The sequence below is a fragment of the Poecilia reticulata genome, chromosome 12 (genome assembly GCF_904066995.2).
Source record: "Poecilia reticulata chromosome 12, P_reticulata-male-v2, whole genome shotgun sequence".
Classification (NCBI taxonomy): Eukaryota; Metazoa; Chordata; class Actinopteri; order Cyprinodontiformes; family Poeciliidae; genus Poecilia; species Poecilia reticulata.
The window spans coordinates 15,273,803-15,288,448 of record NC_088841.1 but is presented as its reverse complement, the minus strand read 5'-3'; the positions used below and the strand labels follow the sequence as shown (position 1 = coordinate 15,288,448).

The following is a 14,646-nucleotide window of genomic DNA, read 5'->3' as shown; positions in this document are numbered from 1 at the left end:
GCCAGCCAGTGCAAATATTTGCTCGGAGGCATCCATCATTATTAGTAATACTAATAACACGTGCACCCTCATACGTGAACAGATGTGCTGTGTTTCCCCACCACGTTTTCCTCAAGAAATGCCACACAGAAAGGGGGAGAGAGGCTGAGGACACAGTGATCTTCTGTTGGCTTTTATTTATCAGATTAGCACACAGGCATGAATCTCATTCGTTTAAGTGGATCGCTCACGACTTCAACTTGTTGAACTTCATTTACTCAACGTGAATGAAGTAATTTTCACAAGCTAGCCATCCGTGTCCATTTAAAAGTGTGACTTTGTTCCAAGTTTAAGAGTTGTGAGAAGAGATGTTTGGAGGCTAAAGACCACAGAGAGCAGAGTTTAAACTGAGTTTTTTTTTTTCCCAGCAGAACCTGAAGCCTTTTTAGACATGTTTTGCATTATCATTTATAATGCAGTCAATACAGAAGTAAAATTAATAAAAATGTTAGGTCCAGTTTTATCCCTTCATAAAATAATAGAAAAAAAACACTTTCAAATGACTGTGTTCAAATTCCTCACGTTCCAATACTTGTTTTATGTAAAAGTTGGAATTGATGTAATAAGTTCATGTTCTATGTTTTATATGTTCCAATTTGAGTTGGAAGAAAATCCCAAAAGGACATTTTATTTCCCTTTGGCTGTATGTTGAGCATTAATGGATGGAAATAGAAGCGAACATTATCTTATTTTATTGTCACCGTTTTTTCATAATCCCACTTTCCACCTTGATTAAATGTAAACTTTTTTTTACAGAGGATTAGGAAAGCTGTATATGCTGAACCCATGGCAAAGATGTGCAAAAAGTCACAAAATGTTAAATGCTTAGTTTATCACTGCGATATCTCACTTTAAACATTTTTGCTGCAGTTCTTACAATGAGCTCTACGGAGTTCGTCCTGCTTCCTAAACAGCCTCCTCTTTGTGCCTGATGGCAAGATATTTGAGTGTTAAACATTTTCAGTAATTCCTCTAAATTTAGATTTGGACAAGATTAGGAAAGTAGTTCATTTTTGGACTTTTGAAGTGTGGAAAAGAGTAATAGGCTTCTGTGTCGCATCATATTTACATTCCAGGAAAACAGGATGTCTAGATGGCAAATTGAACATTTCTTAACTAAAATATCCATTTGAGATGTTAAATTTATAGGTATTCTTGAGAGTACAGCAGATTTAGGTAATTTTGATTTTATTTTATTTATGAATACAGACCCTAAATGTCTTTTTTTTTTAAATATAAAGATTTTTAGGCATGTTTAAAATGAATAATGTGGCAATCATTATATTTTATTCATATGTAATTGGATAAAACCCAACAATCCTACAGAACTCTGTATTCATTTATTAAATTCATGTTCATCCTTCTCACATTAGTACAGTTTCTTTACAGTTTATTGTACTTTCTTTGTGAAAAACAAAATGAATAATTCATCTCACTTGACTATTTTTGTTCAGGCACAATAATAGTTGAACGTTTTATAGCTCTTTCACAGTCTTCCAATGTCAGCTGTGTTTCTTTTTCTCATCTTATCTGGAACCTCACCCTTTTTCTTCTCTGCTTCAGGCTTTTCTAAAGTGGGAGCAGGTCCCTCATTTGGGAAAATAGTCAGTCCCGCTCAGAAAGAACTGGACCGCCCCACTCCACAGCCACATCCTGAGGATCTGAACTCTTTGGTGCAGCGTGCTGAGCATATACCTGCTGGTACCCGGACCCCAATGTGCTGCAAGTGCAACAAAGTCATAAGGTACATAAAGGCAGCTGTATAATGCACATGTGATGTTTAAAGAGATTTTGAATAAATGTTTTAAGTCATTTACGTCTCAACTCTGCTCACATCAGAGGCCCGTTCCTCGTGGCCATGGGCATGTCCTGGCACCCCGAGGAATTCAACTGTGCTCACTGCCACTCCTCCCTGGCAGAACGGGGATTTGTTGAAGAGAAGAACCAGGTGTACTGTGTGCATTGCTACGAGCAGTTCTTTGCTCCCACTTGTGCCAGCTGCAACCAGAAGATCCTTGGGGTGGGTATAAAAAAAAAAAAAGTTTAGTACGCCAAAAATATATAAAAATGTAAACTGTTAATTCTATTGTAGTGCATATTTAGTTCTATTCCATTTGCTATAAACTGGGATATGTTTTTAGAAAATCTGAAAGGATAAAAAGTTACCATGATTCTTACTGTCATTTTTTTTTCATCATGGTAACATACTCGTAAAGATGTGTAAATTATGCACTATTGAAGTATTATAATCTCAACCTAAAATGTTCTAAAAATGCAATCTTTAACTCATGTATATAAATTCAGTGATGTGGGGATCCCACTCTACGAAATAGTTGTTTAATAAAACAGAATTTAACGGAACAAGGTCTTCACAGAGTTTGATCAGAGACAGACAATTCCTCCATGTACAGTTACTCTACGTCCTCCAGAGCCTGGGGTCTTCTGTTATGTTTAGATTTTTCTGGGAAGTTTTATACCCAGAACAATTTTATGCCATTTTTCCAGATTCACATTTCTGAGGTCAGAGACCAATTCAGTCAGTATCCATACATTCACAAAGGCTCTCTTGTTTTGCGGTCAGTATTCTGTACAGTGCATGCAGGTAAATTGGAAGTTCAAATTAGTGTTGACCTTAAAAGTTAAGTGTACATAATAACAAAACTTGCTTGTGCTTGTTGGAAGTACCATCAATCAGTTTTGAAAAAAAAAACAAAGACTATTTCATCCTTAAACCTTTTCCTCATTGAATAAATGTAGAAAAGAGTCACACATTCAAGTTGTATACATTTGGGCAAATTTCTAAATTATTTCCAGGAACTGAACAGCACTTTTGTTCTAGTGTGTTTTGAACATTGTTTATAAAATTTAGCAACTAGTAAATGTTCACATTGTTCTTAATAAAGATCTGAATATATTCACTTTAATGCAGTACTAACTTGGCTTCTCTTGCTTTTTCATTCCCCCTGCAGGAAGTCATGAATGCCCTGAAGCAGACCTGGCATGTGTCCTGTTTTGTCTGCGCTGCCTGCCACCAGCCAATCAGAGGCAACACATTTCACATGGAGGACGGACAGCCGTACTGTGAAAGAGGTACAGAAAACGCCTCCCAATGCAAAACCAGGAAAATCCTTATGTATTTCAAACAGACTAATATTGTGTTAATGCAATAATCAAACAGACTACTACACCATGTTTGGTACCAACTGCCACGGCTGCGACTTCCCCATCGAGGCCGGAGACAAGTTCCTGGAGGCGCTGGGTTTCACCTGGCATGACACCTGTTTTGTGTGTGTGGTAAGTCTGGGAAGACTCCTTTCAGCCAGTGACAAACTGGCAATTCTTAGTTGTTCTGTGTAAATAACACAACTGTGTAAATGTTTGATTGTCTTCGCAGGTTTGCTCCACCAGCCTGGAAGGCCAACCTTTCTTCTCCAAGAAGGACAAGCCTTTGTGCAAGAAACATGCTCACTCTGTCAACATCTGATCTTGTCCCATGGCTGCAGAATTTTACGAGATGCAGTTTTGGATTTTATGAGATTTTGCATTAATACCTGAACAAGAAACAATCTGCTCTACCAGTTTGTGGATTTTGGTAGCATAACAGTTGGTGAAACAAATCACTAAGTTTAGTTTTAAATCCTTTCTAGTATATTTTTTGGTTTGCTGTTCTTATTGCTTAAAACTCTTTAGCTAAATATTCCAACTTCATTTCAGTTCACTGTTAGCATTTGGGCGAGAGAGAGCTAGTTGTGGTCAATTTTTTTTTTACCCAGAACTCATGCAGTGACCTACTGAGCCCACTAGGGTGTCATTAAAATACACTTTTCTATGAAAGCTACATCTGGTAAAAAGTACAGCTATTGCAAGATTTGAAAGTGAAAGCTATTTAATGTTGAGTGAAAAACGTATTTATGTGCAAGTCAATGTGTTCTGGAGGTTTAACAGGAAGTGTCATGGTTGTATCATGGTATATATGTATTTCTTAAAGTTATTAATTACCCCTAGACAGTTTTTAGTATCATGCATATCAAATTCAGGAGTATATTTTTAAACCTTCATCAGCAGATCACTTGGATGATTGTAATGTTTTGTGTTCAAATAACTTTAGTTTTCAGCTAGTGCCTTTCATTAAACTGCAATTTTTCAAAATGTAATTTTATCAATAATTGTGCCATTTCAAGCAGAAATTTGATTTAGGGGATGGATTTTGCTTCATTAAAATAAAGTATTTTGTAACGGGTACCTCAGATGGTGGACTCGTTATTTAACATCCAATGTTTTTTCAGCACTTTTTGTAACTTAACCGATTCAAAATGGTAAGGAGGAAATGCATTGTTAGTGACGCTGCGTGGCAGAAATGTCAGAAACATGATTTTCACAGCATTCTGAAATTATTTTAAAGACTTGCACCCTACAAATCATCTTTTGAGCTAGATCCCCCTTTGCTAACCCACAGAGGAATTTAGTTTTTCAGAACTGGTTTGGGAGAGTATTGGGAAACAAAAGCTTCACAGGTAGAAAGTTGTCATTATTTAGAAGTAATTTCTTAATTTCTGATGCTAAAAGGGTTCCATGGGGAGAATATTTCATGCACACTGTAAATATTTTTTTTTCAACTTTGATTTTTAATTTAATGCACTATTTAACCTATTTAAATCGTGAATTCAATTTAAAACTATTTAAATGGCAGTACAGTAAGCTGAGCTATTTTTGTTAAAGTACCTTAAAAGTTTATATTTAAGAAAACACAGCAGATTGCATTGAGTCATTGTCTTGCAGCATTAGCTTCTAAGTAGCCACAGCAGAAAATCACTACTTATGTCATTTACTTTACAGCAATCCCTCATGTCGAGGATGCATGTAGCAATAGTAAGAGACGAATAACTACCTATTAGCAGGGGGAAAAAATCAGACCTGGCTCAATAAGCAGCCATTTGCCACAACCAATTGAGAAGTCTTGGAGAAGAGGGCAGACAGAAAAAACAAAACATAACAGATGAACTGATGTAGGATTATTTTTAATGCTCATCGAACGGTTGGTATCAGAAGAGGGAAAATGATTAGTCCCCCTCCAGAAATGTACCTTTGCCAAACGGAACAAAATAACAGAATACCATTTGCCTAAAACTCCACTAATATTTACCTAATGTATAATGAAGAACCTAATGAATATGTGCACATGCCTCAGGCTACAGCACAGTAATGGTCTGTAGTTATGATGGAAATTAAATGCTTGAAATACATGTTTTTAAATAAGGGCTATTTTAAACTAATATTTTAAATGAAATCATGTGTAACTGTCGAGCAAAACACATTGACATTCAGTCATTATTAATGTATTCATGATAAGCCAACTCTAAAAGCGTTGGTGGAAATTAAAAGTGGAAATATGATCATTTTGTCTTATTTTATTCAACTGTATGGATGATTTTAAAAAAAGCATGTAGTGATTGTCTTGATGGCATGGTTTCTCATTTTTTATCGTACTATAAAAATAAATTTACAACCAAATTTCAGTGAAATTATTAAATCAGTAAATTTGAATATAAAAGTTGATTTGAGTGGTTAATAAGAAAATTAGTATCACAAAACATATTTTTTGACAACCAGTAAATGTATGTTGTTAGAATCAAGACAGGTTGGTGTGTGAAAAAAAGAATTACTATAACATCTTCTTTTTTTCTTTTTTTTTAATGCACCAGAAGCTATATAAAAAAGGGACATTTGTAATACTGTTGGGTAAACTAGAAAGGGGAGCCCAGATTGAAAGCTGGTTAGGCCCTCAGACAACTTTGTGTCGTCTCTGTTAAACGACTTCAAATGTTTGCTAGCATTATGAACACGCGATGCTTTGTTTTAATATTTTTGCTATCCTGTTTTAAAAACCCACCGCTTCAAGAGGTGTAGCTGAATTACAGAGCCCTGCTCACGTGAGCCGAGTTTGCGAACGCGCACTACTTCAAGACGTGTGCGCGTGCGGACAGAGGGTAAAGACACGAGATTCTAACCCGTGCTATCCCACATTTGGAAAACTGTCGCGGGAAAGGAAAGCACGCGCAAATGAAAGGAAACCGAGGAGGACTTCTAGTCGAAGAGAAGCTGGGTCTGACTGAGCGGAACTTTAAGCAAAGGGGAGAAGGTAAGGAGCGCGGCTCTCTTTGTAGCTTTCTCCGGTGAAACCAGAAAGCTGGCCGGAGTTTGGTTTCGGTGCTGCTCATTAGGATTCAGCTGAGGAGCTGGCAGCAGCTGATAAGTGGGATTCCGCACGCTGTTATCAATCTGCGAGGAAGAAGAGGATGCTTATCACTGGTGTTCTCATCTTGTTGCGCAGAATTATGCCAAATCAGAGCGTTGGAGTCATAATTAAGATAACTTAAGTTTGGTACTAATTGGATCTTTCAACGTGTTCATGTTAAATCTAGAGTCTTTTTCTTTTATGCTATGACTGGAAACGCTATGGTCTTTCAAAAAAAAAATGTATTTAACTTAAATTTTGTCCATTTACAGTTTCAGCTCTATTGAGACACAGGACGAACTGTACCTGCAGATGAGTTCATTTGATCTAAAGCTGGTTTATTGCCTCTGAGATACGAATTTGACTGCATGACATCTGTGCTCTCGTGTCACTTTTGCTTCATTTCACCAAGTCAGTGAAAAACAATTCAGCAAAATTCAGGACATAAAATCTGTTTTCTGCAAGGCAGCAAACCAAACTCGATGCATGCTGTTTGACATCGGCTTCTCTGATCCCAGAAGAGGCAACATGTAACCTGCTCCCACCTCCAAGGTGTGAGGTGTTGACTGAATCCATCAGCAATAGTCAAACCTCAAAGCTTGGGGAAGCTTGTTGAATCACAGCTTAGTATTTTGGAAACTATATTAATAAAACACTGAGAAAGTGAGCACACCTCCGCCCAGCTCTTGGCTCGGTGCTCGTAATGCTTGGGGTAACACCCATGCTTTTGGCTTACACCATTAGGATGGCACGTCATGTGAGGGTGCCTGGCAAGGAAACTCTTTATGGTCTACCGCAGACTACTAACCTCAAATGCTTCAGTGTGCTTAGCTCTCCAGCACTGAACAGGTCCACTTGTAGACATGGTCCTCAGTTTCCTTCCCTAAAAACCGCCAGAAGCTGAAACACAACAGTTCTGCATCTCACGTTGAATAAGTTGTTCACAATTGGTCACATTACAACTGCAAACTTCATTATGTGTTTTTTATTTGGATTTTATGTATGGTAATAGACACTAAGTAGTTAAGTCTAATGATAGTTTGAATTTTTTATAGATATTGTGTAATGTATGCCTTTGTATTTAGCCTCCTTTCCTCCAATACTCCTCAATATATTCTGGTTCCACTGCAACATGGCATGTGTGACGGAAAACTTACGTTACATATCACCCTGGACACCATCCTGATGGTGAAACATGTTGGTGGCAGCATCATAGAGGGTGATCCTGGGAAAAAGCTGCTATTGGAGGCTTGAAAACCCTTGAGGCTAGGAATGAAATTCGCCTTCCAGCAGGACGAGCCATGAACATTATACAACTACTGCAGCTAAACTGATCGAATTATTCTGGTGTGATAAAATGGCCTAGTTAAAGTCCAGATTTGTGTCTACTTGAGAATCTGTGACCAGATGTAAAAAACAAAAAAAAAACTTAAAGAAAATTGTGTTAAATACTTATGTTTATTCTTTGTAACATTGTCTTGGTCTATCAAATGCGATCTGAATAAAATACGTTGGAGTTTGTGACTCTAGCCTAAAAAAATGCGATAAAGTTCAAGACACTGTTGGTTTTCAGTTAAACTGCACCTGTAGAAAAGTACCTGCTCCTCTTTGGGCATGCTATTCCTTAGGGCCTCTTACTCACATAAACACCCTCACAAAGACCCACTTCCTGATGTGCACAAATGCTTAAAAACAACTACTCTTTATCTTGGAAGATAACCCGCCTGTGTCTGGGCTTGTCCACAGGGCTAAACTTAGCATGCTCTGACCTCTCACCTCGGTTTCCTCCCCTATAATTGCAGGAAGCACCTTCAGCCAATCCAGGCGGAGATGATTTGCTGCATATTAACAAACTGGAAAGAAGTAGTTTTTAAGGTCTTTACAAGGGTTGATCACATGTGTAAAATGTATGCGTTTTAACTAAGAAGTGGGTTAAAACTCCACGAGGATTCCCTAAAAAGTTCCGTTTGTAAAATCATTCTCATGTAATGCGATCATGGTGATAATGGACAGAAACATTAGTGTGGCGAGACACAGACGGGCAAGAGTTCAGTACCAGACATATTACTTAATGTCTTTTCCAGCTGGCAGAACATTATAGCCTTTCATATACTGTACTTCCTTTGGTTTATCCTCTTCTATCAGCACACCCTGATAGATCATTTCATACTGAGGTATACTGAGAGTTCAGCACCTTAAAGGGCCTCTTGCCATGTGTCTGCCGCTTTGCATTCAGTCCTAATATCATTCATTGAGAAGCAGTGAGTAATTAGCCGAAATCGGCAGATTTTCAGCAGATGTTTTTCAAACCATAAGTGCTGTCAGAAAACGATAATAATGGCAGGGAAGCTGCTGTTTCCTTTTATTACTTGAATGTTTTTGTTTGTTTTCTTTTAGGGAAAATTGAAATTGGTGAAAGTTGAGAATTCTGTGTGGCAGTGATGTGTTTTTAAAGACAAGCATACAAAGAAATGGACATGAAGTTATCCCCAGTCTGATCCTATTCAAGAAGAAGAAGATTAATTTCAAGAACATAATGCTAAATAGTTTTTTTGTTGTAACAACCAAAATCCCACCGGGAAAGGCAGTGAAATACAGCTGATCTTGTTCCACTTACATTTAATCGTCTTACTTCTGTGCCTCTTTAATTCAACAAACACATGTAAGGAGAGAGACCCCACTCGCTGTTTCATCTGCCGATGAGAGACAAGTGCGGGCAGCGGGAATTGCTTAAAGCTGTGAGCTGCTCGGCTCTTTGCCATTGGGGTCAGCGACCGTTTGAGAGAAAGCAGGCATCCTGTTATTAAAGAAGGAGAGGAGCAGAGGAGTGGAGAGGAGAAAAGGATACAGGATGAGTTTTCTGGACTTTGATGGAAAATCGAAGTACAGAAAAGGGGAAAAAAATGGTACATTGCATGATTGCCTTAATATCCAAATGGAGGAAATAGACCTTAGTTTGAAATTTAGTCTCCATATTTCTCAGATATGGACAGCGGACACATAAGCCTCTTACTAATCAATTTCTTCGTTCTTTCTTTCTTTTGGAGAAAACACCAAAAAAACTTCAGATGCTGCTTTTTGGTGTTTTTTTCTTCCCTCACCCTCTGAGTGAAATCAATTTGTTTAAGTTCAATTGCGTAAAATGTATAAATACACAGATGCTTAGTGATGGCATGAACTGAAATGTATTGATAAAGGTTGTAATGCTGTGTACTTTCACTTGATTCTGCACACCAATAATATTGTGAAGAACGTGAAACCCAAAGCTAAAAGCTGTATCGATCAGCCCAGACTGTGTTGATTCTCCATCACTGGAGGTAGTATTAGGAAGCATGTGTGTTTTTGTGTTTATTCTGAGATTGTAATGCTGTAGTTGCATCAATTTGTCCCGTAAGTGGTGTACTAATTGACTTTGTGCCGAGTGCCTTGATAAGCTATGTAAAATAAACCACGACGACTTTAATAAAATCCTCTGGTGTTTCTGTCGAGACAGAGAGTCTGTCTGCTGACTGGAGCGCCAAAAATGAACAAGATTCTGACAGAGTGGGGTACATTTTATAAAGACTCAGAAGATTTAGTTACATGCGTGTAGCTCCAGAGATCTTCATTTTTGACAGGTTGACCATTTTATCTGACTAACAGAGTTCCTATGCATGCTTGAAGAGTCTGGTTATTGATTTCAGCATTTTCCAGGTCTGGATAAGAATGGAAAAGAAAAATAGTTTCCAGACTTTTTTTTCTCATTCCATTGTCTAATGATGTGTCCTTAGTTCTGCTCTTCTTTCTATCCTTCCTTGTGTAATTCCTTTTTTTCTCAATTATACCCAGCCTTCTTGAGTTTCCTTCCTTATTTCTACAGCCTTCTGTCTTTCCTCACCTGTGTCCTACCTCTGTTCCTTCCTCCTGCCTTTCTCTTCTTGTTTCTTTTCTTGTTGTATTTCCTCCTTTTTTATACTTTGACCTTTCTTCTTCTTTCATTTCCTTTATTTGTCATCATTTTGCCTCCTTGCGTTTCCTTCATTTGGATCTTCGGCCAGCTAAACTTGTTTCTATCCTTTCTTCTTTCTTTTCACTGTGCCACTTCCTTCCTGCTTTCTCTTTTCACAAGTAACTTGACCTAATAATTAACACAACTTTTAAAAATTTAAAAAAGCATATAAAAGTGTTCTGACATTTGTATGCTAAATCTTAAATTGAGGTCACTCCTCCACTTTATCCTGTCAGAAAATAGTTCCACAATAAAAACAGAGCCATAAGCACCTCATAATGGATCACTTTGTTCTTTCACTTCATACAAGTCAATACTTCTAAATCAAGGAGGCCAGTGGGATTCCAGAGGTGGACATGGAGTACCCGATTACCGCCCATCTCCACCCTTTATTTCAACAGGTACCTGCCGCACTTGCTTGTTTAATTAGAATTCCTTTTCCATTAGGCAATGAGCTTTGCTGCTACAGGAACCTCCATAAACATATAAATATGCTGACTCAGACTTGAGAAGAATGTTTTTTACCCGGTGCCCTCTCAGGGATCTGAACAAACGCAGAGCTTGAGCTTACAGAACTCCTGTACTTTTGACGGAAAACGATGCTTGCGAGAGGCTCACACAGACTCCTTCTGCGACAGCAACCTGCTGGCCGCAGAGCAAAGAAAGATGAAGCCAAGCATCAGTTTCTGTTGGAGAGTAACCCACACCCACCAGGAATGTTAAGAATCTGTGTGCTAAAAGTTTTCACTGTATCGGCATCTGCGCTCCTGGGAAATAAAAGGCAGCTGGGAAGTGTGTCTGTCCAAGTGAAAACGGAGATAAATGTAGAAATGCATTATTCCATCAAGTGTGGGTGAATCTGTATTGCAGTTGCGCGCTGTTTCTCCCTGATGCACACAAGGTTCAGGCAGAATGGCAGCTCATAATTATGTTCTTTGCTTAAAAAAAAAAGACTGGTCCGGGAGACCACCTGGAATTACAGAACAAATCAGCTGGTTTGGAAAAAAGGGAAAGTCCAGGATTCAACACTTTCCAACAATCTGGCCAAATTAGCATTCTTTAATTCTCTCAGTTAAGTTTAATAATGCTTCGTTATATTGAATTTTACAAATTCTCTATTTGGGTATGAACAAGAAGTTCTTTGTTTCATTTTAATCAAAAATATATAACAAACTCCATTTAACAGTTTATTTTTTCACATAGAAAAAGACCTTAAAAAAAGCTTTGTTCTGTAGTTTTCAGCGTGTCAGTTCTACTATAAATCATTAGTGGGCTGTGTCTGATCCCACAAGGGAACCTCACACTCGTCCAGTAAATAGCAAGTGACAACAAGTGCCACTCAGACCACGAGAAAAGAGAGGGAAACAGATGAAATCAATTTTTGTCCTCTTTTTCCTTTTTCTTTTTAATCCCTGCTTCTCAGCTCCATGATGTCAGACCATGAAATGGCTTTCACATGTTTCTTTCTTTTTCTTTTTAGGTACAACAGGGGGCATTTAGAGCCGTAGCTGTGACACATCCAGCTAATGTTGATGCTTTGCATTTTACACCCTGCAGACACAGGAAGTGATTGAAAGAGAATACAGTGAGTATCCCTTCTTGATCACTATTACAATGCCTTGTACAAAAAAAAAAATTCTTCTGTGTATTTTAGACTGATTTTAACTGGGCTAGAAAATAAATAATCAGAGAAGCACCTAAGACACTAATGCTAACTTTGGAAAAACTGCAGAGATTCCTAGCTCAGGTGGGCGTATCAGAACCACTACTAGTTTTAATCTCCAGTTTTCTGACCTTTTATAGAAGACTGATAAGAAGAAAACTATGTTGGAAAGTGAACCCTAACCCTGAAGTTTGTCGCAAGTCATGTAGGGGACGCAGAAAACACATGGAAGTAGGTGCTCTAGACAAATCAATTGGACCTTTAAAAACATTATATTTAACTTTTGGCCCACATTCAAACGCTGTGAGTAGCAGAAAAATAACAATGGGCTGCTAAAGACTTGAGACTGGGGTTAATGGCCCAGTCTAAGTCCAGACCAAAATCCAGTTAAGAATCTTTGACTTCAAAATTGATGTCTAGGGTTTTTCTTCCAACTATTAAGCTAAATTGGTCAAATTTTCTGTCTCTATAAATGCAATGTTTTTGCAGCCAAAGGTGATTCTACAAAAAGGTCAGAATACAGTTTCCATAGAAATGTGAAAAAACATTCATTGTTCTACCATTTCACAATTAGACATCTCTTTTTATTCATCTGTTACATGAAATTCCACTGAAATTCATGTAAAGTTTGAGGTTGTGATGCGAGAGAATGTGTAAGGGGGTTTGAATACTTTCCTGAAAAAAGTGTGTGCAATGTGCATGGACTATTTTAAACAATGTTATCTAAATTGTTTTTTCTTGCCAAGACTCAGTGAGATATTTCTGCATATTTGCCAGCTCTACAGTTGCTCTGCGGTGCTTTTGAGAATAATTACTCCATTGTGCGTCTGAGTAGCACACTGCTTTGTGCAGTAACAAGCTCTCGTACATTCTCTCTCGTACATGCACGCCGCACACACAAACTCTCAACACACACTGCAGTTCCTGAACAGGCTCTGGCATCAGTTGGAGGATTAAGGAGCCGGCCAAAAACAGGTGGCAGGTGACAAACTAATGTCAACACTCGACAAAAAAGAGGCTTCAACACAGAATTAACCCAGCCACCTGCAAACAAAAAGGTGAATCATGTTGGAGAAGCCGCCAACCTCTGTATGCTGTGTATATCGATCATATCCTTTGACAATTGCTGCTACGTGTTTTCCTGATTTACTAAACTTTCCAAACTGCGTCACAGAAGTAATTTCTCTTTGAGGTATTGCATGTAACTTTGAATCCTCTCATACGTCTAAACCTCTCACAGCTATACGACCCTCTGGCACGCAGCCTAATGTACGTCTGGGTAGCTCTTTAATGGTGATTAGGGTTCCTTGTTTTTCTTTGTAAGTGGCACAGATTAGTGGTGACGTCACTAAAAGGAAAGTTATACGCTTGCTTTAGTAAATTAGTTAGGGTTGGGTCTAGTCTCTACAAACCATGTGGGGAAAAAACTGCCATTTGCTTTTGTTGGCTTGCAGGACTATAGCATTGCATTGCTTGGTATACAAACTTACTGATAGCCGGATTTTAACATTATAAACCATACTCTTTTTAACAGACATAATTAACTTGAGATGACTAACCCCATACAGACATGTTGAGGGCTCTCAGCGCTTCAAATGAACTTTAAAGGGAAAAATGACTTGGCTAAACCAGCCGTTTGTCCTTCATCTTTAGTTACGGTTTTGTCCAGTCTAAGAAGTGAGCAGCTTCTCACTGTGTCTTTTCCACGCCTCTGCTGCGGCTCTGAGAATTCAGAGGAGAGGCTGGATCGGATTACAAGAAAGAAAGAGAGGAACTGCTTGCTAACCTGCTACACCCTGGATTGTTTTTGCAGGTGTTTGAGAGCAGTTGCAGCTGTTAACTTATTCTGCTCTGTGACACATGTGGAGCGGGAGTCACTCAGGAACGGCCAGCCCAAGCGCTTGTTTTCAAGCCAAAGATCACAGATGAACGTTTTAAAGATTAGAAGATGGCTTTTTAAGATAAAGAGATTTGGGGAGGGGAAATTCTGGCATTTGCTCATTTTTGTCATGTTCTGTGTTCCAGACAGTTACAATTGTTGTGTGTGTTTAATATGTACAACACGATTTAAGTAGATTACTGTGTCTGTTGTTTTATTTTCCTGTAGATTTTTGTCATTTGGGGATTTTGGGGCCAGAATTTATATGTAAAAGATTGAACTGACATTGAGAAGTGAGGTCACTTAAGTTTTATTTTCCTAGTGAAACATAAATTCAAATATTTGTAATGAGAAAAGGATCTAATCTATTAAAAATAACCCAAATGATGAGTCTCCTGGAGAAGAGTAGAGATCTAGTAGAGATCTAGTGGAGATCTAGGTATAAGGCTGTTTACAATTATTCGAGGAGTTCTCTCTCTTTCTTTCTCCTTCTCTTTCTCTCTCTCTCTATAAGCTGAAAGCTGGGATAAGGTGTTCCTTCTATTAGACTGCACTAGAAATGCACTTCAACTTTAATTTTGATGTCAGACATTTTAAACTAAGGAGGTGAAGGAAACGAAAAAGAAGCAGCATTTAGGGTTTATGATCTAATCACATGATTCTTTATTTTTATTACGCAATAAAAATAAAGTTATTGAAAAACCAATTTTGGACCTGAATCTTTATGTGATCAGCTCAGAGTGCCCATTAAAAAAAGCATGCAGACTGTTGGAGCATAAATAAATGTGTGGAAACCTCTTATTTTTGTAGTAAAGTTCAACAGATTGCTGGGATTACATGAT

The 14,646-nt window shown here is 38.1% G+C and overlaps 2 protein-coding genes across 4 annotated transcripts in view; both read left to right on the top strand.

Moving 5' to 3' along the window:
- The window catches only part of pdlim5b (PDZ and LIM domain 5b), a 41,443-nt gene extending 37,162 nt beyond the window's left edge, over nucleotides 1–4,281 (top strand). For all 3 annotated transcript variants that reach the window (XM_008424248.3, XM_017308015.2, XM_008424247.3), the window contains 5 exons: nucleotides 1,603–1,783; nucleotides 1,879–2,059; nucleotides 3,009–3,129; nucleotides 3,218–3,333; nucleotides 3,434–4,281. In XM_008424248.3, coding sequence (XP_008422470.1) covers nucleotides 1,603–1,783; nucleotides 1,879–2,059; nucleotides 3,009–3,129; nucleotides 3,218–3,333; nucleotides 3,434–3,523 — 689 coding nt within the window. In that variant the 3' untranslated portion in view covers nucleotides 3,524–4,281. The remainder of the gene's footprint in view (nucleotides 1–1,602; nucleotides 1,784–1,878; nucleotides 2,060–3,008; nucleotides 3,130–3,217; nucleotides 3,334–3,433) is intronic.
- A 1,523-nt stretch (nucleotides 4,282–5,804) lies between these two features.
- bmpr1bb (bone morphogenetic protein receptor, type IBb) overlaps nucleotides 5,805–14,646 on the top strand; it is a 52,060-nt gene continuing 43,218 nt past the window's right edge. The window contains exons 1-2 of the mRNA XM_008424250.3: nucleotides 5,805–6,178; nucleotides 11,743–11,847. The gene's annotated coding sequence lies outside the window, so the exon portion shown is untranslated. The remainder of the gene's footprint in view (nucleotides 6,179–11,742; nucleotides 11,848–14,646) is intronic.